This window comes from Podarcis gaigeae, assembly GCF_964106915.1.
Source record: "Podarcis gaigeae genome assembly, chromosome: 6".
NCBI classification, from domain to species: domain Eukaryota; kingdom Metazoa; phylum Chordata; class Lepidosauria; order Squamata; family Lacertidae; genus Podarcis; species Podarcis gaigeae.
The window spans coordinates 1,203,549-1,229,573 of record NC_139682.1 but is presented as its reverse complement, the minus strand read 5'-3'; the positions used below and the strand labels follow the sequence as shown (position 1 = coordinate 1,229,573).

At 47.9% G+C, this 26,025-nt stretch overlaps 1 protein-coding gene across 1 annotated transcript in view; it reads left to right on the top strand.

Annotated features, from left to right (window-relative positions):
- LOC310847020 (uncharacterized protein) overlaps positions 1–24,307 on the top strand; it is a 28,315-nt gene extending 4,008 nt beyond the window's left edge. Inside the window, exons 3-14 of the mRNA XM_083744395.1 lie at positions 3,459–3,599; positions 5,584–5,727; positions 7,683–7,826; positions 9,162–9,272; positions 10,709–10,819; positions 12,035–12,175; positions 15,376–15,528; positions 17,433–17,582; positions 18,431–18,493; positions 19,502–19,567; positions 21,305–21,442; positions 24,141–24,307. Coding sequence (XP_083600521.1) covers positions 3,459–3,599; positions 5,584–5,727; positions 7,683–7,826; positions 9,162–9,272; positions 10,709–10,819; positions 12,035–12,175; positions 15,376–15,528; positions 17,433–17,582; positions 18,431–18,493; positions 19,502–19,567; positions 21,305–21,442; positions 24,141–24,184 — 1,406 coding nt within the window. The 3' untranslated portion in view covers positions 24,185–24,307. The remainder of the gene's footprint in view (positions 1–3,458; positions 3,600–5,583; positions 5,728–7,682; positions 7,827–9,161; positions 9,273–10,708; positions 10,820–12,034; positions 12,176–15,375; positions 15,529–17,432; positions 17,583–18,430; positions 18,494–19,501; positions 19,568–21,304; positions 21,443–24,140) is intronic.
- The last annotated feature ends 1,718 nt before the right edge of the window (positions 24,308–26,025 follow it).

The window sequence follows — 26,025 nt, the reverse complement described above, 5'->3', positions numbered from 1 at the left end:
TCAGTGTTTTGGAGGGAAAAGACTCTGTTCTGAAATGGTAACAAAAAGTAGCTCAGAGATAAAATGCTTATATTCCGTGAACAGGAAAGAGATATTGAAACATCCCTCCTGATTCTGCCTTTCCAGCAGCAAACCTTCATAGAATCATGGATTTGTAGAGATGGAAGGGACTCATGCAACCCTCTGCAATGCAAAAATCACACACATCGAAGCCGGCAGACAGGTGCCATTATTTCTGTTGAACATAAATTTTAGAGAAAAGATGTCAGTGGGAAGGGGGCCATAATTTTCATTTAGCTTGGTTTCTTGGCAAGATGACTACCAAACCAGGGTGAAAGAATCAGCTCCAGGAATAACCTCAGCAAAGACCTGCAGTAGCAGCTGGATCAGGCCAGGCTAGCATCCTCTTCTCACAATAGTCCAGCAGATGTCTCTTGTGAGTCGAGGACCCGCCACTCGCATAATAAGACGCACAGATACGTTATTTTAGGTTAATGGGCGAAATTAGGCCACAACTTTTATTGGTTACAGCATGTGAGCAGTGGCGTAGCGTGGGTTGTCAGCACCCGGGGCAAGACAAGTAATTTGCGCCCCCTGACCCGTGGATTTTAGCACTCGAGTGCGAGCGCGCCCCACCCCAGATGTTGCAGCCGGCCCTCCTGCACCCCCCCATGCTACGCCACTGGGGCTGGGGGCGAGCGAAGGAGCCAAGGACCCCCCCCCCTTAAGGCTCAGCAGGAATTTATTAAATTTATTATTTGCGGAGCCCCCGCGAGCCGAGGCAGCCGAAGCCCCCTTCCCTCAGGCGCCTCCCCGCCCCCTCCTCTCCTTGGGCTGTAGGTGGAGCCCGCGCTCCGAGGCGTTCCAGATCCGGGCTTGGCGAGCGCCTCTCCTCCCCCCGGCCGGGTCCGGGGGCTTCCAGCCGCACTCCGTCCTCGCCCCCCCCCCCCCCGCGGCTGAGACTTGCGCTGGCTGAGAGCCGGAGCCAGCGGCGCCCCCTTCCGCCGGCAAACCCTCGCCCGCCCGCCGGCTTCCTCTCAGAGGGTTTTGGGGAGCGCAGGGCGTGGCGAGGCCCCTCGGAGCTCTCCTCCCTCCCCGTCGGCAGAAGCAGCCGCCGCCTGTGGCTGGGCCGAGGGGATGGCGGCGGCGGCGGGGTGCGGAGGCTGCCCGTGCCCGGCCAGGCGTCGGTGGCGGCGTCGGCGCTGCTGCAGCGGCTGCTCCTCCTGCGAGCAGTGAGTGGAGCGCAGCGGCGGCGGCGGCGGGGAGCCCGGCGGAGGAAGGAACTTGTCCCTTCCCTCTGGACTCGCGCCCCCCCAGATGTTGCGCCCGGTGCGGCCGGCACCCCTGGCACCCCCCACGCTACGCCACTGCATGTGAGTAGTATTGGCTTAGGCACTGGATGAAACAGCAATACAAGACTCCACCGGGAGTCATATCAGGGTTAACAACCAATGAGAGGAGCTTGTTGATGCAAATACAACTGGAAGCTCCCCCATGATGTCCCCGGCCACCAGCAGGGCATCAGACAGGATCCACGCCCGCCGGATTCCTTTAACAGAATACCTAAAAGAGGAGGGGTAGATGATGGTGCATACCCAATCCTCCAACACAGCACACATATTCCAATGCCTAACCACTGATACCAGAAGTTGTGATGAATTGCTATGAGGTAGGCGAAAAAACCAAGAGGCTGGTGCCAATTTGCCAAATGGATAAAAAAAACTCCTACCGGGCCCCTTGGGCAACCAACCGAAGTCCATAGCAAGGTCAATACGCAAAAAGAAGCTGACCTAAGAGGGAGGGAGGGAGGGAGGGAGGGAGATCCAAAGAAAACAGGAACAGGCTGGGAGCTGAGAGCTGCTGCAGCTGTTTAAATGCGGCTAGCCCTGCCCACCAGCCGGCCCTATTGGTCGGCTGGGAGGCTTGGCCACGGCAGCAGAAGCAATCAGGAGCAGGGAGCCAAGCACGCCTCCCTGTCCCTGAGGGAAGCTGCTCCTGCTCACAACCCCTCCCCTCTGGGAGGAGGAGAGGTCTTGTGGAAAAAACCACTAGCAGGACCTGAGCACAAGAACCACCTCCCTTCCTGTGGTTTCCAGCAACTGAGATTCAGAAGCACTGCTGCCTCCATCTGTTGAGGCAGAGCAGAGCCATCCTGCCCAGGAGCCCTCCATAGTCCTTTCCTCCTCCATGAACCTGTCCAATTCTCTTTTAAAGCCCTCTAATCTGGTGGTCATCACTGCCTCCTGTGGCAGGGAGTTCCATAGTTTATCTATGCAATGTGTTCTTTCTTTGACCTCTTCTGAATCTTCCGATCTTCCTGAATTCAGTCCAGAACTTGCATGACTCCTGCAGGTGAATCAACCACAACTTTTTATCTATCAAGCTGGAGTTGGGAGGAGGAGGTCAGGATGAATCCTCCCTCAGCGCTGAGTCACCAGCACAAGCCCTGAGGCCGCTCTGAGGGACAGGCTCCCCGGCCAAAGGGGTTTCTGCTGTGGGAACACAGCATCCCTTCTGGTCTGTCTCCTCCTGGCTGGGACAAACCCACAAGACCTCCCCACTCTCTGCTGACTCAGTCCCTGACCTGCTCCCACCTGGCTTGGCCTCATCTCAAGAACATTTCTGGAGGAACCTCGCCTCTCGCTGAAGTCTTTGCCAATGGGGTGTAATTCCCTTCAGGTCACACTTCAAGACAAACCTGCCCGATTTGCTCTTTCCAAAAATGCAGGGATCCTTCAAATTTTGTACTTCTCCAGCACGGCGCAGTTTCCCACATGAGAAATCTGATGAAAGAATAAGTTAATAAGTTAGAATATGCAGAAATGTAAAATAATAATAATAATTTAAGGAACCGCAGAAAGAGGAGGAAGGAAGTCAGCTTTTGAAATGTGAGAATGATTGTAAAACTATTGAAATGTATATACCTGAAAAGCATAAATAAAATAATAATACTTTTTTTAAAAAAAGATGAGAAATGTTTACAAGAGTGCAAATAACAGGGGAGTGTGTGAATAAAAATGCATGCATACGTGAAACTAACATGCAAACATGCAAATTCCTTGCAAAATTTGTATATTCAGCCAAACTGCAAAGACAAGCATGTATATTTTCATGGAGAAGCGTCTGCCAATGGTGACAAGCCCTGATGGATATACTCTGCCTCCATGTCAGACACAGTAAATGTTTCCAGATACCAGTTTCTGGAAACCACAGGAGGGGAAAGCGATCTTGCGCTCAGATCCTGCTTGTGGGTTTCCTGTTGAGGCATTTGGCTGTCCACTGGGAGAGCTGGAGGCTGGACTAGATAGGCCACTGGTCTGATCCAGCAGAGCTCTTCATATGGTGAATTTTCATGGAGAAAATCCTTGGCAATATGGGGAACTGTACTTGAGTTTGGGAATATAAGATATCACACTGGCAGATTTTGCTCCTCACCCCCTATCCCTCTTCTTCCCCAGTGAGCCCAGGCTACTGTCCGAAGCTCTGCTCTGGGCTGAAGGAGGCCTGCCAAGTGAGCTGTCTGGATGACACCTGGTGTGGCCCCGGGGAGAAGTGCTGCCCTGACGATTGCCACGTGCGCTGTGTGGCAGCTGCCCCAGGTAAGCGGGGGTCTTTGAGCTGGCAGATCTCAGCTTGGGAGAGGGAAGCTCTCGCCTGTCTTCCTAACCAAAGAATCACAGAACTGTAGATTCAGAAAGAATCCCCAAGTCCAACCCACTACAAGGCAGGAATCGTAGCTGAAGAAGCCCTGACAGGTGGCCTTCCAACCTCTGCAAGGAGAGACACACCCTTCGAGGGAAGCGCGTTCCACTGTCAAACAACTCTTACTGTCCAAATGTTCTTCCTGATGTTTAGTCATAATCTCCTTTCTTGTAACATGAATCCATTGGTTGAGTCCTACCCTCCAGAGCAGGAGAGAACAAGCCTGTTCTCTCTTCCAAGTGACAGCCCATGAGATATTTGAAGATGACTATCATATCTCCTCTCAAACTCCTCTTTTCCAGGCTTTGTTGTTTAGTCGATTAGTTGTGTCCGACTCTTCGTGACCCCCTGGACCAGAGTGCGCCAGGCCCTCCTGTCTTCCACTGCCTCCCTCATGTTGGGAGCTTCAAGAACACTGTCCAACCTTCCCATCCTCTGTCGTTCTCATCCTCTGTCGTCCAGAACTGGACCCAGAGTAGAATAGACCTTATGCCACATGCATAAGACAAAGCAGAAAATGGGAGATTCAGACCAGTCACTAAAGGAAGGAATCCTTCACTCTGCATGCAGCTAAACTATGGAATTTGCTCCCACCTGGAGCACTGATGGCCATTCATTTAGATGGCTTTAAAAGAGGATCATGGAAGTGAGAGCTGAACCATAAAGAAGGCTGATCGCCGAAGAACTGATGCTTTTGAATTCTGGTGCTGGAGGAGACTCTGGAGAGTCACAAGGAGGACGAGATGGTGGGACAGTGTTCTCAAAGAGACCAACATGAGTTTGACGAAACTGTGGGAGGCAGTGGAAGACAGGAGGGCCTGGCGTGCTCTGGTCCAGGGGGTCACAAAGAGTCGGACACGACTAAACAACAACAACAACACAACAAAAGAGGATCAGACAAATTCATGAAGCAAATGAAGGCAATTGAGAGCTGGTCCTGGGAAGACAAGCAGCTGCCTTATTATCCTTTGGGCCTCCTAGCTTAGCACTGCTTGCACAGACTGGCAGCAGCTCTCCATGATTTCAGGCAGACATCGTGATGTTGCTTATACCCAGTGCTTTTTTTCAGGGGGCACTCCAGGGTATGTAGTCTGGCACCTCTTTTTGTTGCCGTTAAAAAGTGTGGCACTTACTGCAACAACTTCATGGCCAGCACCTATTTTTCGGGGGGGGGGGAGCACTGCTGATACCAGGCATTATTTATTTGCACATGGCTTAATGCCCAGATGTGCTGAGTGAAGAAATCCTCCCTCTTCAAAGATCTGCCCTGGCTGCCAATTTGTTACCTGGCCAAATTCAAAGGCTTTCCTTTGAGTAGATAAAGCCCTCCAGAGCTCAGAGTCAGTTCAGTCCAAGAACCACCTTCCCCCGCAATCTAAGTATCCTGCCAACCGCTTTGACCTTCGTAATGGGCACATAACGTTCCTTCTCCGCTTGCGAGGGGTTGAGCTTTCCAGGTGGCAACAATGACAACGTTCTGGCACTCGCTGCCTGCAAAAACGGTAGATGCCCTCTGTGCTGCCTCTTCTAAATCATGGTGTTCATATCTAGGGAACAGACTGAATCAGGTCACTGGGACAGAAGATTAATGGCAGCCTTGATGGGCAAAGGCAGGAAGAGGCCTGATGGTCCAAAGATCGGGGAGCAAAATAAACACTCCAAATCAATAAACTTGCATAATTAACATCAGAGGACAGGAATGCCGTTTCTGAGGAGGGGGGAGGTATGGGCACCCCCGGCCTCTGAGAAATCTGCATTCTGGGTCTAACCCAAAGTGTAGACGCTGCAATACATGTCATACTGAAAGGCTCTTGGGCAGCAACCTTGGAGCAGGAGAACAAAGGCTTCGACTGAATGGCGTTGTGCTGCTTTCTGCCCCAGTTAGGCCTGGCATCTGCCCACGGAGGATGGCATGGCCGAATGGCACCCCCTGCCAGAACCAATGCGAAGATGACAGAGACTGCCCTGAGGACCAGAAGTGCTGCTTCGCTGGCTGTGGCCTTCAATGCCTGAACCTCTCTGCAGGTACCAGAGCCGTCTCATGAGCATCTCTGGGGCGCAAAGCATGGGGGTGGGGAGTTTCACTTTCCTGCATCGCAGGGGGTTGGACTAGATGACCCTCGCGGTCCCTTCAAACTCTACAATTCTATCATTCTGTGATTCTAAACTCTCAGGCGCATCCAGCCAAAGGTTGCCAACGCAGGCATGGCCATCCTGTCTGATTCTTCACCACGACACCAAACTTGCTAGCCAGCCGGCCTCTCACAGATCAAGCCAGGCCACCCAGACCTTAGCAGTCAGCTGCTTACAGTGCAAATAGTTGCAGGTGGCTCAGGCAAGCAAGCCCAGCCACAGCGTACCAGATGAGAAAAGAGGGAAACTTGCAGACTCTCCAAATTGGGCACCTTTTCCTGGGCAGAAAAGTCCTGGACAGGCGATGTCCTTCTGGTTTCTGGTCCCCACAGAAAGCAAGTTTGGGATGAACCCACCGATACTTACAGTGATCTGTGTCACATGACAAGGCAGGGATGAAGGAGGTGCAGCAATACCTGGAAAACAGTTGTAGGAGAGAGCAGAGGGAGGAGGGAGTTTTGTGTCAGTGACGCTCCTGCTAACCTTATTTGCTCAATGAAATGCACCAGCAGGTTTTGTTTGCCAAACTCGCTGCTGGATCTGAGAGAAGGTGGCCAGGAGCCAGTTCCCAACTCTCTGAGAAAATCCTCTGCAGCCAGTTAAGGCCTCTTCACACAACAAACCTCTATCTTTCCCAGCTGTCTCCCAGGAATAGGACTGAGCTCAGAGAAGCTGTGGGCCAGGGAGCCTGGAGAATGGGAGAGGTTTGTTCCTGGACAGGGGTGTCTTTAAGCATAGGGGTAAAAATATGAAGGATTTGGAAGAAATGCGCCCAGGTCTTCCCGCATTGCCAGAAGGTGATGGGCTCAGTGGCCATGATCTTCGTTTTTTTGATGTTGAGCTTCAGACCATATTTTGCTCTCTCCTCTTTCACCCTCATTAAAAGGTTTTTTTAATTCCTCCTCACTTTCTGCCATCATGTTTACTTAGGAAATATTTATCCAGGGCAGTTCGCAATGACATAAAACACAGTGAAATAAAAGCAGCAGAGAAAACAACAACCCAAAGACATCATTGGAAAAGTTTTAAGTACGTGGGCTTGTGTGACCTGAAAGAAAAACAGTCCCTGGCAGGTCATCTGTGCACACGTGTCTCTTTCATCACACAGTAAATGTGGCACATAGGACAAATCAAATGTATTTTTTGGCACAGTGATTTATTTATGCAGTTTAAAGGGTTGCCAGACCCTTTCTCTCATGTGCATTATTCAAACAATTTTAATGCTTCTCTTCCTTTTGATTTAAAATGCTAAACCAACTCCTATTATTATTTATTGTGCAGTTTCCAAGCACAGAAACCCAGTATACAGTTATTAAAACATTAACATCCATAATTAAAATATGTTTCTCTACAACCAGGCCTTTGGCTGATTAATATTCTACAGCCTCTCAAATGTGTTTTTACAGTGTTTTTTTCTGGGGGGACACATACCCCAAACATTTTGTGAATCTTTGTACTTTTGTCCATTTACAGTATTTTTCCTGATTTGAAGTATAAAACTGTGGTTTTCTTGAGTCAAAATGAGAGTACCCCTAAGCATTTTTAAAGGGGGAAAAGCACTGTGTTTTTAGGTGGGGTGCTATTGTTTCGTTGTTTTTGTTTTAACTACTTATGTGTATTTTTACCTTGTGAACTGCCCTGATACACAGATTTAAAAATAAAAAATAAAATAAACGAATGACATTAAAACTTGTGGGCATCCCAAGAAGCTGCGTTTGGGGAGGTTCTGGGCAGATAAAAGACAGGGTTCCCTTCATGCGGCGAAGGGTTAACTTGTGGAACTCCCTCCTGCAGGAGGCAATGAGAAAGGTTGTGACTGTGAACAACCCTCTCCCCCCCCCCCCCAGAAAATCCCGCTCCGTGTTCAGAGGCACCAGCCGAAACCACTCCAAAGAGCTGCGTCAATTTCTGCAGGGATGACTTTGACTGCCCAGCAGCCGAGAAGTGCATTGCCACGGACTGCGGCTTCAAGTGTTCAGGGCTTCTCACAGGTAACTTGTCTTCCCCTGGTGGCACTCCTGAAAGGTCAATTTCTTTCTCAAGCCACTGCAGGAAGGCTGGAGTCTGTCAGGTGACACACACACACCCACACACCCACACACACACCCAATATAAACCTCTGCATTGCAAGGGTTGGGCTGAATGATGCTTGGGGTTCCTTGCAGCTCTACAATTCAGTGACTCTATTGTTCTAACAAAATAAAATAAATTCCTTCCAGTAGCACCTTAGATACCAACTAAGTTTGTTATTGGTATGAGCTTCCGTGAGCATGCACACTTCTTCAGATACCTGCATGAACACGAAAACTCATACCAATAATAAACTTGCTGCTGTTTAGTTGTTTAGTCGTGTCCGACTCTTTGTGACTCCCTGGACCAGAGCACGCCAGGCCCTCCTGTCTTCCACTGCCTCCCACAGTTTGGTCAAACTCATGCTGGTAGCTTCGAGAACACTGTCCAACCATCTCGTCCTCTGTCGTCCCCTTCTTCTTGTGCCCTCCATCTTTCCCAACATCAGGGTCTTTTCCAGGGAGTCTTCTCTTCTCATGAGGTGGCCAAAGTACTGGAGCCTCAGCTTCAGGATGTGTCCTTCCAGTGAGCACTCAGGGCTGATTTCCTTAAGAATGGAGAGGTTGGATCTTCTTGCAGTCCATGGGACTCTCAAGAGTCTCCTCCAGCACCAGAATTCCAAAGCATCCATTCTTCGGCGATCAGCCTTCTTTGTGGTCCAGCTCACACTTCCACACATCACTACTGGGAAAACCATAGCTTTAACTATACGGACCTTTGTTGGCAAGGTGATGTCTCTGCTTTTTAAGATGCTGTCTAGCAGGAACCGGCAAGCCACTCCAGTATCCCTGCCAAGAAAACTCCATGGACAAAGACAACAGGCATATAGCAAACTTAGTTGGTCTCTAAGGTGCTACTGGAAGGAATTTTAATTTTTTTATTTTTTTCGACTATGGCAGACCAACACGGCTACCTACCTGTAACTAGTTCTATTGTTCTAGTTCAGGGATGTCCAGCTCCCAAGAGACTGTGATCTACTCCCACTATGAAAACACTGCCAGTGATCTGGATTGACCAAAGCTGTTGAGCTTGTTGAGTTTTTTGGGGGAGGAATCCCCACAGTTGTTCTGCTTCTTCTCGGGAGACTTCAACAAAGTTGTTGAGCTTTTTTGGAGTGGGGGGGGGGGCAGCGGCGATCGATCAGGATTACGCAATCAACCAGGGAGGCCCTGCAATCGACCCGTAGATTGCGATCGACCGGTTGGGCATCCCTGTTCTAGTTGGTCCTGCTCTTGATTCTCCACCATTTCCCCCAGCTGCAACCAAAACAAAGACAGCGGCGCCGAGACTCGTGGGACCCACCTCAGCCACCATTTACGCACCCGGGCAGCTGGGCAAGGGCCCCATCCTGACCCCCCCACCTGCAGGTGAGTGACTCTGGCGGGAGTTCCTCTGGGTGTACTGGGGCTACGAGGGCACAGCCCTCCCCTGAAAACTCAAGAATCTTTCCCTTCCCCAAAAAACCCTCCTCAAAATCTCAGAGCCACTCACCCTTTCCTGTTCCCCACACCCCTCTGTAGGGGCTCATTCACAATTCACTTGTGCCTTGCCTAGAAAGCAGGGCCACCAGGGGGAAATTCCTGCTTGCTCCCATTGAGCACTAGAGAGTAGTTTTCCCCAGGGAAGTTTTCTCCAGACTGCCATGCTCTCTGGGTGAGGCACCAGTGAAGACCAGTGAAGTGTGGAGGAGCCCATAGAGGAGCATCTCTGCCAGTCTCCCCTTCTCCTCCTCCTCCTCCTCCTTGCACTGCTCAGCCAATCCTCGCCCAGGCATGCAGCTATGGCAACAAGGTCCCTCCCTCTTTCTGAGCCCTTGGAGGGGGGAGGAGGGGGATGCCTGAGTATTTTGTGCCAGTTGGATCTTGAAATCTATGCACCGTTTCATGGTTGAACAAACCCAGAAACAATCCTCAAAGTGGTTCACAAAGAGAATGAAACAATAAAATGGTCATTGAAAGCCACTCTTGAAAACATTCAAAAAATAAGTTATGCAATCAACTAAATACAGATTAAATGTGCGCCAGCAGCACCCAATGAGTCTGTGCCGGCTGGTCTAAAAAAGAATGCTTTCTTTTTTCCTTTCTTTTTCTTTTTTTATTATAATAAATAATAATAATATTTTTTTTATTTATACCCCACCCTTCCCAGTTCAAAAACCAGGGTCAGGTCGGCTAACATCAAATTTAAAACACTTTCAAACACTTAATTATAAAAGCAGCATAAAATACAGTATAAAAACATGAATAACAATGAAAATCAAAAATCAATTAGATAATCCCCAGGGCTAGCTGGCTGAATTGGTCCTCCTTGGGCCAGCGAGGAGGCCAGGGGAGAATTAGCTGTGGGGTCTCAGAGCGGGTGATCTTCATAAAAGGAGAGGGGGAGGGAAGAGAAGGAAAATAAAAGACCAGGCTGAATTCTAATTAAAGGCCAGGCGGAATAGCTCTGTCTTACAGGCCCAACGGAAGGAGGTTAAATCCTGCAGGGCCCTGGTCTCCTGGGACAGAGCATTCCACCAGGTCGGAGCCACCACTGAGAAGGCCCTGGCCCTGGGGGAGGATATTCTGACTTCCTTAGGGCCCGGGACCTCTAAGTTATGGTTATTCATGGACCTTATGGTCCTCTGCGGGGCAGACCAGCAGAGGCAGTTCCATAAATATGAGGGCCCTAAGCCGCAATGGGCTTTAAAGGATCATGTGATCGACCAGGAAGGCCCCGCAATCGACCGGTAGATTGCGATCGACCGGTTGGGCATCCCTGTTCTAGTTGGTCCTGCTCTTGATTCTCCACCATTTCCCCCCAGCTGCAACCAAAACAAAGACAGTGGCACCGAGACTCGTGGGACTCACCTCAGCCACCGTTTACGCACCCGGCCAGCCGGGCAAGGGCCCCATCCTGATCCCCCCACCTGCAGGTGAGTGACTCTGGCGGGAGTTCCTCTGGGTGTACTGGGGCTACGAGGGCACAGCCCTCCCCTGAAAACTCAAGAATCTTTCCCCTCCCCAAAAAACCCTCCTCAAAATCTCAGAGCCACTCACCCTTTCCTGCTCCCCACACCCCTTAGAGTTCCTCTGTAGGGGCTCATTCACAATTCACTTGTGCCTTGCCTAGAAAGCAGGGCCACCAGGGGGAAATTCCTGCCTGCTCCCGTTGAGCACTAGAGAGTGGTTTTCTCCAGGGACAACGAGTTTTCTCCAAACTGCCATGTTCTCTGGGTGAGGCACCAGTGAAGACCAGTGAAGTGTGGAGGAGCCCTTAGAGGGGCATCTCTGCCAGTCTCCCCTCCTCCTCCTCCTCCTCCTCCTCCTTTTTATTACAAATTGGCAACAAATTTAAATATAATCAAGAATTCAAATTACATTTTACATTTCAGAATTACCGCCCCCCCCATGACTTCTCCCAACTTCCCTTCCTGGTTTATCCCATATTTATTTCTTCTGCTTATGATATACACCTTATTTTCTAAGATTAAAGTTATACATTATTGATCCATTTTCTATTTTCAACATTTTAACCACATACTTACATTTTTTTCCCCTATTTGTTAATTGTAAGTGCCTTAGTCGAATCCTGCAAGTGAGTCCATTTCAGTACATTGTTTCTGTATATACATCATATATACATTCATCTTTTTTGAAGTCATCACTGTCCTTGTCTTTAAGTCCTTCAGTCATTTTTGCCATTTCAGCGTATTCCACCAACTTTTCTTGCCATTGTTCTTTCATTGGCATTTCATCACTTTTCCATCTTTGAGCTAATAAAATTCTGGCTGCTGTTGTCGTATACATGAATAGATTCCCTTTATCTTTTGGCAAATCTTGTCCTAAAATTCCTTATAAGAATTTGCTTGCTTATTAAACAAGAATGTTTTCAGCCGGCGCAGATAAAGGTGGCTGCTTGATATCAAGAGGCAGGGAGTTCCAAAGTGCAGGTGCTGGAACATCAGTGTCTTACAAGTGCAGAATGGGTTTTGTGCAGCACCACTAACAGTGCCGGTTCTGTTGTCCAAAGCAGTCAAACACAGAGAAAGGCAAAGTGGGCATTTATGGGGTAACCAATGAACACGTTTTAACTGTGGAAACAAATGGAATTCCTAAACTCTTCCCCCTCTGCTTCCCTCTCCTGTCAGAGCGGCCTGGATCCTGCCCTGTCGTGCCCCCAAATACCCCACGGTGGTGCTGGCAGGGGTGTAGAGCTGACAGCGAGTGCCCCGGAGCAAGGAAGTGTTGCTGGAATGGCTGTGCCCGCGTCTGTTTGGTGCCTCTTCTGGGTAAGTTGCCTCTTGGAGGGGGTTACGGGTCAGGCATAATAATATAATAATAATAATTTACTATTTGTACCCCGCCCATCTGGCTGCGTCTCCCCAGCCACTCTGGGCAGCTTCCAAAAAAGATTAAAAATACGTTAAAATGTCATACATTAAAAACTTCCCTGAACAGGGCTGCCGTCAGATGTCTTCTAAATGTCAGGTAGTTGTTTATTTCCTTGACATCTGACAGGTGGGCGTTCCACCGGGAGGGAGCCACCACCAAAAGGCCCTCTGCCTGGTTCCCTGTAACTTGGTTTCTCGCAGGGAGGGAACCGCCAGAAGGCCCTCAGCGCTGGACCTCAGTGTCTGGACAGAACAATGGGGGTGGAGATGCTCCTTCAGGTATTAGGGATGCTGCAGAAACATGCTTCATTCTGCATCATGCGCATGAGGAGTGTGGCTTTCAGAGGACACACCAGAACAGAGGCGGCTGTGGTGCACTAATGTGGTTTGCTGCCTTCAGGGAACATTAATGCCAAACCTTTGATAATGTTCTTCTCCTTGAAAGAAGATCAGATGAATTCATGGAGGAGGAGGAGGAGGAGGAGGAGGAGGAGGAGGCTGCCAATGATTACTCCACGAATGGAGGCAGCAACTCTTCTGAATGCCAGTTGCTGGAAACTGCAGGAGGGGAAAAGGGCTATAATAATAATATTTTATTTATATCCCGCCCTCCCCAGCCGAAGCCGGGCTCAGAACAGCTAGCAACAATAAAAGTAACACAGCTTCCTAAAATCAATTCGTTCTAAAATCAATTCAAAATTAAATTAATGGCAACCATTGGGCTAGAGTTCTGTGAGGATTGCCAAAGGAGGGGGTCAGACTGTGCCTTGGCCAAAGGCCTGGCGGAACAGCTCCATCTTGCAGGCCCTGCGGAAAGATGTCAAGTCCCCCAGGGCCCTGGTCTCTTGGGACAGAGCGTTCCACCACATCGGGGCCACAGCCGAAAAAGCCCTGGCTCTGGTTGAGGCCAGCCTAACCGCTCTGTGGCCCAGGACCTTCAAGATGTTTTTATTTGAAGACCGTAAGTTTCTCTGTGGGGCATACCAGGAGAGGCGGTCCCGTAGGTACGAGGGTCCTAAGCCGTATAGGGCTTTAAAGGTTAAAACCAGCACCTTAAACCTGATCCTGTACTCCACCGGGAGCCAGTGCAGCTGGTATAGCACCGGATGAATGTGATCTCTAATCGAATACCCCGTAAGGAGTCTCGCTGCGGCATTTTACACCCGCTGGAGTTTCTGGGTCAGTCTCAAGGGCAGCCCCACGTAGAGTGAGTTACAATAATCCAGTCTGGAGGCTATGCACCAAACAACTGCTTGTGAGATTTCCATTGGGGCGTCTGATTAGCCACTGTGAGAACAGGATGCTGGACTTGATGGGCCATTGGCCTCATCCAGCCGATGTTCTTCTGATGTTCTTAATGGTATTTTACATAGAAACATGGGAAGTTGCCTTATCCAATGTCAGATCATTGGTCCATTAGTTCAGGATCTTCCACAGTCACCTGGTTCACACATAACACGAAACCATGGGTTGCTAAGCTATGGTTCAGTAAGCTGCGGCTTAGTGCTGTGTGTGAACGCAGCTCAGGAGCTTACTTGAGGTTTATTAACTATGGCTAGAGGCTTGTAGTGGGTTTACAAACCATAGTTAACATTAACCGTAGCTTAGTGTGGCATGCAAACCCCAACCTCCACTTTATTTAAGGAGCAGTCCTTGCCCAAAAACTATCCACAAAATTCTCCAGTTGTTTCTCCTGCATTGCAAGGAGGTTGACTAGTATCAATCGCCACCAGGATCTTCAGGTAGGTCTGGGAGAGACTCCCTGCCTTAACCCCAGAGAGTTGTGGCCAGTCAGTGTGGACATTGCTCAGGGCTGTCTTTAGCATATGCGCCGCCAGGGTGAAAAGATCTGCCCAGCGCCCCCAAATTTAGTTTAGCCTCCAAGTTAACTTTTTTAATGCTTATGTTAGACACCACGCTTATGCCTTATCTCTTGTTTACTAAAGAAGGGAGGGGAAAGAAACAAACTTTTTTATTTGCCCATTTATTGTTGTATTTAGTGTTGGTGTTGACCTTTAAAGCCCTAAACGGCCTCGGTCCAGTATACCTGAAGGAATGTCTCCACCCCCATCGTTCAGCCCGGACGCTGAGGTCCAACTCCAAGGGCCTTCTGGTGGTTCCCTCATTGTGAGACGTGAGGTTACAGGGAACCAGGCAGAGGGCCTTCTCGGTGGTGGCGCCCGCCCTGTGGAACGCCCTCCCACCAGATGTCAAAGAGAACAACAACTACCAGACTTTTAGGAGACATCTGAAGGCAGCCCTGTTTAGGGAAGTTTTTAATATTTAACGCTGTACTGTTTAACACTTGATTGCGAGCCGCCCAGAGTGGCTGGGGAAACTCAGCCAGATGGGCAGGGTATAAATAAATTATTATTATTATTATTATTATTATTATTATTATTATTATTATTAACAATACACTTATACCTAAGTATACAACACCACCACACTTAAACTTATAAGTGTTGTTTGGGCACCTACTTAGGAGAAACATCAGTCGTGTCAAAGGTGCCGCTGACCCCTCTGCTGCATAGCAGCTCAATACAATACATAACATAGCAAGAGTTAATTTCGTGTGCAGGGCGCTGTTGAGAATGACAAGTGCCGTCGTTGTGAATGACAAGTGCCACTGCTGGCGTGGCACGTCTTTGGTAAATGAGTGCACAAAGTCAAAAGTTCTTTAGTGAAACAGTAGGTATACATTTCGGTAATACCTAGGTATATATGTATTTTTTCTAGCTTGAACAAAATTATTTCTTATTTCATAACAGGTAGATAGTTAAGAGCTTAGGCGGCTTCAGTGCCAGGCACCTGGCGCCCCCCAGAATTTGGCGCCCGGGTGCCCCGCACACCTTGCACCCCCAGGTGAAGACGGCCCTGACATTACTGAGCGAGATGAGCCAATGGTAGCTTCCTCGGTTATCTCCTGGTCACCATCTCCCAACTCCTTCTCTCTGGGAATTGCACTGTCCAGCCAGATGGACGCTGTAAAGCTTTCCTGCTTCATTCGTCCCCTGACCTTCTCCAGCCTGCTCTGGTGGGATCCTCACCCCCGTTGCCTTTGTCCCTCAGAGGTCCATGGGTTTTGTGTGTTGCAGTGAAGCCCGGAGCGTGTCCTTTGCAGCTCAGGGGCTCCATGGGGCCTTGCCCAGAACCATCCCTGAAGAACTGCAGCCATGACTTTGACTGTGAGGGCACCAAGAAATGCTGCTCCATCAGCTGCACCAATGTCTGCAAGGAGGCGGAAGAAGGTAAGGCTGCCCTGCTTCTCCCCAGGCTCTGGGGGCCACACAAACCCATCCTGTCTCTTCCCCTCCCTCCCAGGTCCTGGGCCTGGCTAGGAGAGCCCTTGGTGGCCACAGCTGAGTCTGCACAGAAACACACACTGGGAGGCCAGCAAGTTTGGAGACGGAAGTTAATGGGCAGCTGAGCGGAAAAAGACTGGGTAATCCACAGGGCTGCATCCTGCTCAAGGCTTAAACAAACTCTGCCACATTTAACCCTGGGATCTGCTCTAGTCTATATTTTCTTCCTCTCCTGACTCTTAACTCAGAAAGGTTGTTTCCATAAAATACTGCATTCAGATTGCTATATGATTACTGTGGGTGGCATTGTCACCAAGGGTTACAACCGCTGAGTCTATAAAGTTAAAGGTAAAGGTAAAGGGACCCCTGACCATTAGGTCCAGTCATGACTGACTCTGGGGTTGCAGTGCTCATCTCGCTTTATTGGCTGAGGGAACTGGCGTACAGCTTCCGGGTCATGTGGCCAGCATGACTAAGCCGCTTCTGGCGAACCAGAGCAGCGCACGGAAACGCCATTTACCTTCCCACCGGAGTGGTACCTATTTATCTACGTGCACTTTGACGTGCTTTCAAACTGTTAGCTGGGCAGGAGCAGGGACCGAGCAACGGGAGTTCACCCCATCGTGGGGATTCGAACCACCGACCTTCTGATCAGCAAGCCCTAGGCTCTGTGGTTTAACCCACAGCTCCACCCGTGTCCCTATCTATAATCTTACTCTGCATTAAAAAAGATGTTTTCCTTACGTGTGCAGAGGAGGGGGTCAAGATGATGAAGGGCCTGGAGACAGAGAGAGGAGATATGAGAGCAATCTTCAAATAGGGTTGCCATATTTCAATAATGAAAATCTGGAGGGTATTTTTTGGACAAAATTGTTGAGCTTTTTTGCAAAATCTCAAAAAAAAAACCCACCACGTTTTTGAGCTATTTTTTAAGGGGGAATGTTCAGAAATTCCGCCAGGACACTATTCCTGATGGGCGATTGGCAGTCCTGTCTTCAACTATCTGAAGGGCTGTCAAATGGCAGATGGAACAAGCTCATTTCCCCCTGCTCCTGAGGCTGGGATCTGAACCAATGGCTCCAAATTGCAAGAAATGAGATTCTGCCTAAACATTAGGAGGAAATTCCCAAAGGTAAAATCTGATTGACAACAGAACTGACTCCCTTGGAGGGTTGTGGAATCTTCTTCCTTGGAGGTTTTCAAACATAGGGGTTGGATGACCATCTGTCAGGGAATCTTTAACTGTGATTCTTGCATGGGGGGGGGGGGTTGGACTAAATGACCTCCAGGTTCTCGGCCAACTTTGCAATTCTACTACTCTTACCTACAAGTAAGAGCCTCCGCCATTGTGTTTTGGGTTTTGGGAGCCAGGACATTGGGGGCATTGCTAGGCCCTAAAGAGATTCGTTTTGCAGTCCTATGGCCCAAATCATAGCTGTCAACTTACATATTTGAAAATAAGGGACCAGCAGCCTCGAAAATAAGGGATCAGCAGCCAAAATAAGGGATTTTCCGGGCACAGGTATGTTCAACTTCTGAGCCCCTCTGAGCTGAAGGCAGAAAGCCCAGCCAGCAGCCAAACAAAGCCTCATCAATAAGGGACAGCAGCAGGACATGGCGCTGGGATAAGGGACTGTCCCACCAAATAAGGGACAATTGACAGCTATGGCCCAAATTTGCACACAACTTGCATATGCTAATTTATATGTATAGATTCAAATTCCGGAAGTAAATCCACCGTTCGTGCCAAGAAAAGTAGGGGGAAGGAGAAAGAGAGTCCTGGGGCTGCCCACTGCAGCCACCCCCTCTGACCCCAGTTTCTCCCTCCTCCCTTTTGATTCCCCCCCTAGTGCGCCCTGGGACCTGCCCCCTCCAAGCTGCAAAGAGCCAGGAGCCAGACTGCTCCACCTTGACCTTCTGCGTCAGAGACAACGACTGCTCCAGGCCCAGCGAGAAGTGCTGCTGGCTGAGTTGTGGGTGGGTCTGCTTGGCTGTCACAGGTGAGGCTCCCCCAGGTGAGGCTGAGGATTGGCTGGGGAGGGGATTCACAGGGGGTGGCACATGAACTGGGCACATCCTGGAGTCACGGCTGGAGATTGGAGGTTCCTTTGCCCATTTGGGGGTGGGGGGTGGCACCTCCACTAATTATTCCCCTTACGGTTTTGATTTATGGGCTACTTTTAAAATGAAACTGCTTTTTAAATTGCATTTTAACCTGTATTTTAAATTGGGTCCCCCCCCCATTGTAATTTTACTGGTATTAGCTGCCCTGAGCCCGGCTTTGGCCAGGGAGGGCGGGGTATAAATTATTATTATTATTATTATTATTATTATTATTATTATTATTATTAAACGCCAGGGGTTTCTCTATAACAAGATCTTTGGCTGATTAATCAGTCTATGGCCTTTTAAATGGTGTGTGGAGGGGTTCTTGTTTTTGTTTGCTATTATGGTATGTATTTTTGGTTTTTTATATATTATGAACCACCCTGTGAACTGTTGGTGAAGGGTGGTATAGGGAATGCATGAATGAATGAGGTTAAGTCCAGGAACACCCCTAGACTGTAATCTGGACTGCTGAATGGGTGTCATTCCCCATCCAAAACAGGCTGGATCCATGTTATGATGGATGTTTAATGCTGTATTGTTTTTAACACTCGACTGGAAGCTGCCCAGAGTGGCTGGGGAAACTCAGCCAGATGGGCGGGGTATAAATAAAAAATGATGATGGTGATCATGGGCACCTCTGTCTGGTCTGGATTAAGCTGCCATTTGTTCGCTCTCCTCTGTCCCATCGCTGCCTCCAGGCAACATTAATGCCAAACCTTTAATAATGTTCTTCTCTTAGATAGTCCAGCTATGGAACCACCAACATTCAGCGCTGAAGCCCAGACAGAACTTGGAGCCACAGGTTGGTAGAGAGAAGGAACAGAAGGAAGAGGGGAGGGGGCTGCTCCTTTTCTGTGCCCTCCCCAGGTGGACTTATAAAAGAACCCCTTTGCCCCCAGGATATCAAGGGTCCCATTTTATTTTCACCTTTATTCCCCACGTTTTCCTCCAAGGACCTCAAGGTAACGTACACGCTTTCTTGCTTCCTCAATGAAACCCCACAACAACCTTGGGAGGTAGGCAAGGCTGAGAGACGGTCACCCAGGGAGCTTCATGGCTGAGGGGGAGATTTGAACCCTGGTCTCTCCCAGGTCCTAATTTGACTCTCTGACCATTACACCATGCCAGCTTTTATCATTTCCCACTGAAACCCTTCCCTCTTCTGTCAGAAACTCTGCCATTGGAGACTCTTTAGGGAGAGGCAGTCTTTTTTTTTCCCTTCAATTTTTTATTGATTTTCCAGATTTTTCACACATGACAAAAAACATGACAAAGCACACAACAAAGACAATAAACACAAAATAAAATTATTACACTACTTCAAATACCTAAATCTCTTAACATTGGTAACCGACTTCCTCAAATCCCCTCTATCTGAATTTCATTATATCACCTGTATAACAGTTCTCCAATTTCATATTTCTAATAATATTAACTCCTTTCATTGACTAACCTCTTCTCTTTTATTATTATTCCAATCATTAATATTTACTACCACATATTCTTATTCTACCCCTAAGCCTATTTGTTACTTCCAAGAATTTTCTATTTATCTTATATTACAATATTTTGCTAAATATTCTTTAAATTTCTTCCAATCCTCTTGTGTCTCCTCTTCTTTCTGGTCGCGGATTCTTCCAGTCAGGTCAGCCAGCTCCAAAAAATCCAACATCTTCATCTGCCAATCTTCTATTGTTGGTATTTCTTGCTAGCGAGAGGCATTCTTGCACACCCAGAAAATTGCCCAAATTCCAAGAACCAATGGTGTCCCTCTAAAGCTTCTTGTTTCTTTCACGGTGCTTTTCCCCAGGGGCTCCAACTGTTACGCCTCTTCTGAGGAAAACAGAGAAGCCAACAGAGTCACCAATATCAGCAGGTAAGGAGGACGAGAGGAGAGGAGAGCCTTCGCCAACATGGCAACCTGCTAGACATGATGGACTGCAACCCTTTCTGACCAATGAGGGGCCAGAGCTGGTTGCTCAGGTAGCTCACATCTCCCGGGGGGGGGGGGGAGGTGTTTAGAAAGGCACAACCTTGCTGAACGACCTTCACCTGCTGCCCCCCCAAAAGTGAATAGTGAAACTTCATGCATTCTTCATATAAAGATCAATGAAATATAAAACCATTCACTTTCAGAAAGCCATTAAGCAATAGACCAACAAGGTCTACCTACACCAGATAAAATTATTCGTAAGTCTAGCTTTTGAGAAATCGGGTTTTGAGAAGTGCCCTGCTCTTCAGAAATGCAGATTTTTGAGATCCTTAAAACATCAGAAGTGAGAATGCTTCTTCCACCTGTAAAGGCATTTAACTGATGGATGGGATTGTTTTTCTTCCCTGTATTTCTCAATTTTTGATCTCCTAATACTCATTCTAGTCCCTGCATGCTAGTTGTTTCAGTTCATGTTGATGATTAATGATCTCTTGACTGTTATCTATGCTGCTCTAAAATGTGATTTATTTATTTATTTAAAAAAACTGTACTTGTTGTATTGGACTTCTATCTATAATATTTTTTAAGATGTTGTAAACGCTTAGGAGATTTTCCTTGAAATATGTAGCAGTTCATTCATTAGAATGATGCTTTGCAGGGTTAAAGACAGAGAAAAATGGTGTGGAAATTATAAAGGTAGAGGGAATCTACATTAGATGCAACAACTTAAAAAAAGTAAAAATTTCGAGGTCTTAGAACAAAGGAAGGAAGTCAGCATGTGTATATGTATGTAATGACTAGCTTAGAATGATGATATTGTTTTATTTGTAGATGTGTGTTTTTGTTTTATGTTTTTTGGGGGGTTGTTCTTTTTTCTTTTGTTTTTTTCCTTTTTGCTTGTTAGTACTGTTTTATTTTGGATTCAATGGTTGTAATTTTTGTTGTAATTTTGCATTGAAAATATATATATATATATAATGCCACTTGGATCTCCTTGGAGAAACAGGTAGGATAAAAATACAAAAACACTGAGCATGAACAATGAAAAGAAAGAAAGAAAGAAATACGTAGCGGTTCATAAATGACCTGAATATAAGTATATACAATTCCCAACAGCCCCAGCCCAATCAGCTGTGCTGAGGAAGGCATTAGGGCAGAACATAAAAGGTAAAGGTAAAGGGACCCCTGACCATTAGGTCCAGTCGTGACCAACTCTGGGGTTACAGCACTCATCTCGCTTTATTGGCTGAGGGAGCCGGCGTTTGTCCGCAGACAGCTTCCAGGTCATGTGGCCAGCATGACTAAGCCCTTCTGGCAAACCAGAGCAGCGCACGGAAATGCCATTTACCTTCCCGCTGGAGCGGTACCTATTGATCTACTTGCACTTTGACGTGCTTTTGAACTGCTAGGTTGGCAGGAGCAGGGACCGAGCAACGGGAGCTCACCCCATCATGGGGATTTGAACTGCCAACCTTCTGATCAGCAAGTCCTAGGGTCTGTGGTTTAACCCACAGTGCCACCTGCTTCTGGGGGAGAACATGGGGGGGGGGTAAATTCTGCTTATCCCAAGCCAAAGGCTCCCATCCCAGCATCCGAGGCAGAGGGGAGACAGTGGAGTCCAGAGCTTTTGGCCAGGGGACTCAAGCCTTTCCAATCTCGGGTGTCTTTCTGCTTCTACAGCAAAACCAGGCCATTGCAGGGAGTCGGCATACAAGTGTGGGAAGACAATGCTCACCCATGAATGCAAGAGCGACAGCAGCTGCAGTGGGACCATGAAGTGCTGCCTGAGTGGCTGTTCTTGGAAGTGTGTGGAGCCAGGTAAGGGGAGTCAGACCGCCCCCCATAGGGCCATAGCAACACACACCCCCCAAGGCCTTTCTGAGAAAGGAGAGGTCCTCAGGTGAACAAGGCTGGCACTGATGGAACAGGATCAAATGTTTATTATTCAAGGTTGTAAAGAGATAAGCAGACTCAGGAATGCACACTGCCGTGGTGTGGTGAGGCTGGTGGGGCCATTACAGGAAGGAGGGGGGGCATAGGACATAGGAAGTTGCTATAACTTTTGATTTCCCAGAAATCAGGTGGTTTACAAGAAATCAGGTGGTATTGTATTCTGCAAATGTATAAAAAGTGGGCGCACCCTGACTGGGGTGTGCAGATTGCAAGCTCATTGCTCTGTACCTGCATATGCATTTCAAATAAATCCTGTTGAATCCTGCAAGGTTGGTTGCCACTTCGTGTGAATCTGTGCTCCGAGGACCCAAGAGCAGATATGGAAAATGTCCAACATTTCCTGCCTCCACTGCCTGACAAAGGAAGTCACTCAGCTTTATCCCTTTGCTCAACACCCACAATTTCAGCTGCTCTAGACAAAATGCTCTTAACCATGATGAGTTTCAAAGCATCAAAGAGATGATGGAGGCCAGAATTCATAGAATCATAGAACTGCAGAAATGGAATCGGGTCCCCCGGGGGTCATCTAGTCCAACCCCCTGCAGTGCTGCCATCACAGCAACAAAATCCCCAACAAATGGCTATTTAACATCATGCATGAAACAACTGCAATCTATAAAATGCTATTAACACAGCAGCAACTAAAAAAAAAAAGCCAAAAATCACAATTACAGCAAAAGGCATATTACACGATTAGCAATTGATATGGCATTAATTATTATTATTATTATTATTAATACCCTGCCCATCTGGCTGAGTTTCTCCAGCCACTCTATAATCTATAAAACAGCATTAACAAAACGGCAACTAAAAAAATAAGCTGAGCAATGTTAAGTTCATTTGCACTCTCTCCATGCCCCCCGTGATTCATAATCTTTCTATACAGTTCACTACACATTAAATATTCACAATGCCCATTGTTAAGACAGCTCACCCAAATGCTACACCGGCTGGGGTCCTCTGGTCCTCCATGATCATGAAACGAGTGACCCAGTTAAATCATGGGTGTTTTTTCCATTATGTTTTATTACATTATTGTTATTTAATGTTTGTAAGCTGCTTTAAGATTCATTTCAATGAAAAGCGGCAAGGAAACGCAATAAATCAAATCAAACCCGGGGGGGGGGGGAGGCTGTTTAATCTCTGTTTAAAAACCATCATTGAAGGAGAGTCCACCGCCTTCCAAGGTGGTCTTTTCCATCATCAAGCAGCTCTTGCCATCAAAAGGTTCTTCCTAATTTTGAGTCAGACTCTCCTTTCTTGTCACTCAAATCCATGGGTTCGGGTCCTCCCCTCTGGAGCATCAGAAAACAAGCTAGCTTCCTCATCCAGGTGACTTCAGATATTTGAAAATGGCTATCCTATCGCTTCTCAGTCTCCTCTTCTTCCAGCTAAACATTCCCAACTCCCTCAACTGTTCCTCCTATGGCTTGGTTTCCAGACCCTTTATTGCCTTGGCTGCCCATCCAGCTTGTCCATATCCTTCTTTTTTACGTGAGAAGGTCTAGGAAACTGCCAAGCTGCTTAAACCCAGTGAGCTGCCTTTCCTGCAGTATTGGCCCTGTATGAATCTAGAGAAGCCTCTGCAAGGGGGTGGAGTCTAGAATAGGGGAGTCAGGAGATGGAGGTTTCAAAAACCTCAATCTGCGCTCATCATTTTTGGAAGCAAGTGGCTCGCTTGGAGCTATCCATGGTCCTGAAGCACCAGCTTCACCTGTGGGCTCCCGCATCAGTCTTGAACCTGAGGTCAGCAGTCTGGGTTCTTCCCATGGTGAATTGTGGCAAGACAATATTTAGCACAATCTGCTCAGCCAGCTGACAATATTGTCCTTTTCTGATTACCCACACACTCCAAAAAAAGTTAGAGGTAGGTTAGGTAGCCGTTTTGGTCTGCCACAGTCGAAACAAAATAAAAAATATAAAAAAATTCTTCCAGTAGCACCTTAGAGACCAACTAAGTTTGTTATTGGTATGAGCTTTCGTGTGCATGCACTATCTGAAGAAGTGTGCATGCAAAGTGTCTCTGAAGAAGTGTGCATGCACACGAAAGCTCATACCAATAACAAACTTAGCTGGTCTCTAAGGTGCTACTGGAAGGATTTTTTTTTTTATTTTGTTTCGACTCTAAAAAAAGCATTTGATGAATCAGAAGATGCTGCAGTCTTGTAGAGCCATTTCTAAATATGTGTAACCGGGATAAAATAGGTGGTCATAATTTTCAAGCCATTTTCTACTTACACAGTTATGAACTCCGTGTTAAGAAAAAGTTTGCAGTAAAGTGAAGCAGCGTTGAAAAGAATGTTTTACCCATTTAAAAAATAATAATAATGAAATGCCATAATGGGAAGAGAGCCGAGCTCTTGGACCGCAAGCTGTTTCACAGGCATTGCAAGGGGTTGGGCTAGATGACCCTTTGTGCCCCTTCCAGTTCTGCAAAAATTGGGGGTGAGATTAGGGAACTAGGGAGGCATTGGCCCAGAAATCCCGGCCTTGATGTGTCTGAGGTTGTGATTCACTAACAATTTCCTATTCAATTGTCACTTGTATGCATTATCTTTTACAGGTGCGATGTCCAAGAAGGCCTCTGTCTACAGAGTTCATAAATAGCCAGTAGAACCCATAGGCTGCTTAAAATGAAGTAAATATTTCACCTGGAACTTAACACTCTTATTTTAACTGTTGGCACTGTTATGCTGAAACTGAAGGGAACAAATAAAGTTCAGTATTTAATATCGTGTGTGGTTGTTGTTGTTTCTTAACGCAATAAAGAACAGCAAAACCTGGAAATGTAGAATTAGCTAGGGTCAGAGCTAGGATTAAGCGCTGCTGCTACACCAGCTATTTGGAAAATACAAAACTGGATTGGTGCCGTGAGTAACCCAGCCCTCATTTTGCCTGCATGAAACTTGACTGTCTTGATTCATGCAGCAGTCTGACTGTGAGGCTGGCTTGAGTGCGGTTCTGAGCTCTTCTTCCCTTCAGAATAAATGAGGCCAGAATCTTATCATGGAAATGTTCCTTATTGTATAAAGTAACTTCTGCAAGGGGGAGCAGAGAAGCAATGTCTTTGGGTCCAACTGCTCCAGGATCCTGGAGAGGGCTTGGAAGATGCATGTTTGTTGTTGTTTAGTCGTTTAGTCATGTCTGACTCTTTGTGACCCCCTGGACCAGAGCACGCCAGGCACTCCCGTCTTCCACTGCCTCCCGCAGTTTGGTCAAACTCATGCTGGTAGCTTCGAGAACACTGTCCCACCATCTCGTCCTCCGTCGTCCCCTTCTCCTAGTGCCCTCCATCTTTCCCAACATCAAGGTCTTTTCCAGGGAGTCTTCTCTTCTCATGAGGTGGCCAAAGTACTGGAGCCTCAGCTTCAGGATCTGTCCTTCCAGTGAGCAGTCAGGGCTGATTTCTTTCAGATTGGAGAGGTTGGATCTTCTCGCAGTCTATGGGTCTCTCAAGAGTCTCCTCCAGCACCATAATTCAAAAGTATCCATTCTTCGGCGATCAGCCTTCTTTATGGTCCATCTCTCATTCCATACATCACTATTGGGAAAACCGTAGCTTTAACTTTTGTCGGCAAGGTGATGTCTCTGCTTTTTAAGATGCTGTCTAGGTTTGTCGTTGCTTTTCTCCCAGGAAGCAGAAGATGCATAAAAAAGGTAAAGGTAAAGGTACCCCTGCCCGTACGGGTCAGTCTTGCCAGACTCTGGGGTTGTGCGCCCATCTCACTTAAGAGGCCGGGGGCCAGCGCTGTCCGGAGACACTTCCAGGTCACGTGGCCAGCGTGACAAAGCTGCATCTGGCGAGCCAGAGCTGCACACGGAAACGCCGTTTACCTTCCCGCTAGAAAGCGGTCCCTATTTATCTACTTGACCCGAGGGTGCTTTCGAACTGCTAGGTTGGCAGGCGCTGGGACCGAGCAACGGGAGCGCACCCCGCCGCGGGGATTCAAACCGCCGACCTTTCGATCGGCAAGCCCTAGGTGCTGAGGCTTTTACCCACAGCGCCACCCGCGTCCCAAGAAGATGCATAGTATCAGGCAAATGTCCATGTGTGGCCCAAGGAAAGGTCTAGCTTGGCATGTCCTGCTGTCGGCCCATCTGAGACTGAGCCACCTCCAGGTGGTGGCTGAAAAGATGCTTCTCAAGGGGTGAGGCCACCTTCATGGGCCCTGCAGACCAGAGTCAGCCAGGCTGGCTGGGTGGCTGCTAAGGGTGGCGAAGTGAAAGACCCAAGCAGACATTTTTTGCAAAGCTCACAACATTTGCCTTCCTGCCAGAGTCACGCTGACATGCCCCAAGCAGATTTGCTGGGCCACTAGATAAGGCTGTTGACACACCCTGGCAGAGTGATTCGCACACAGGATTCTGGGAATTGTCACCAGCTGACCAAGAGGTGGGCAGGTAGCTGTGTGTGTCACAAGCAGAACGGCCAGGTCCAGCCTGGGGGG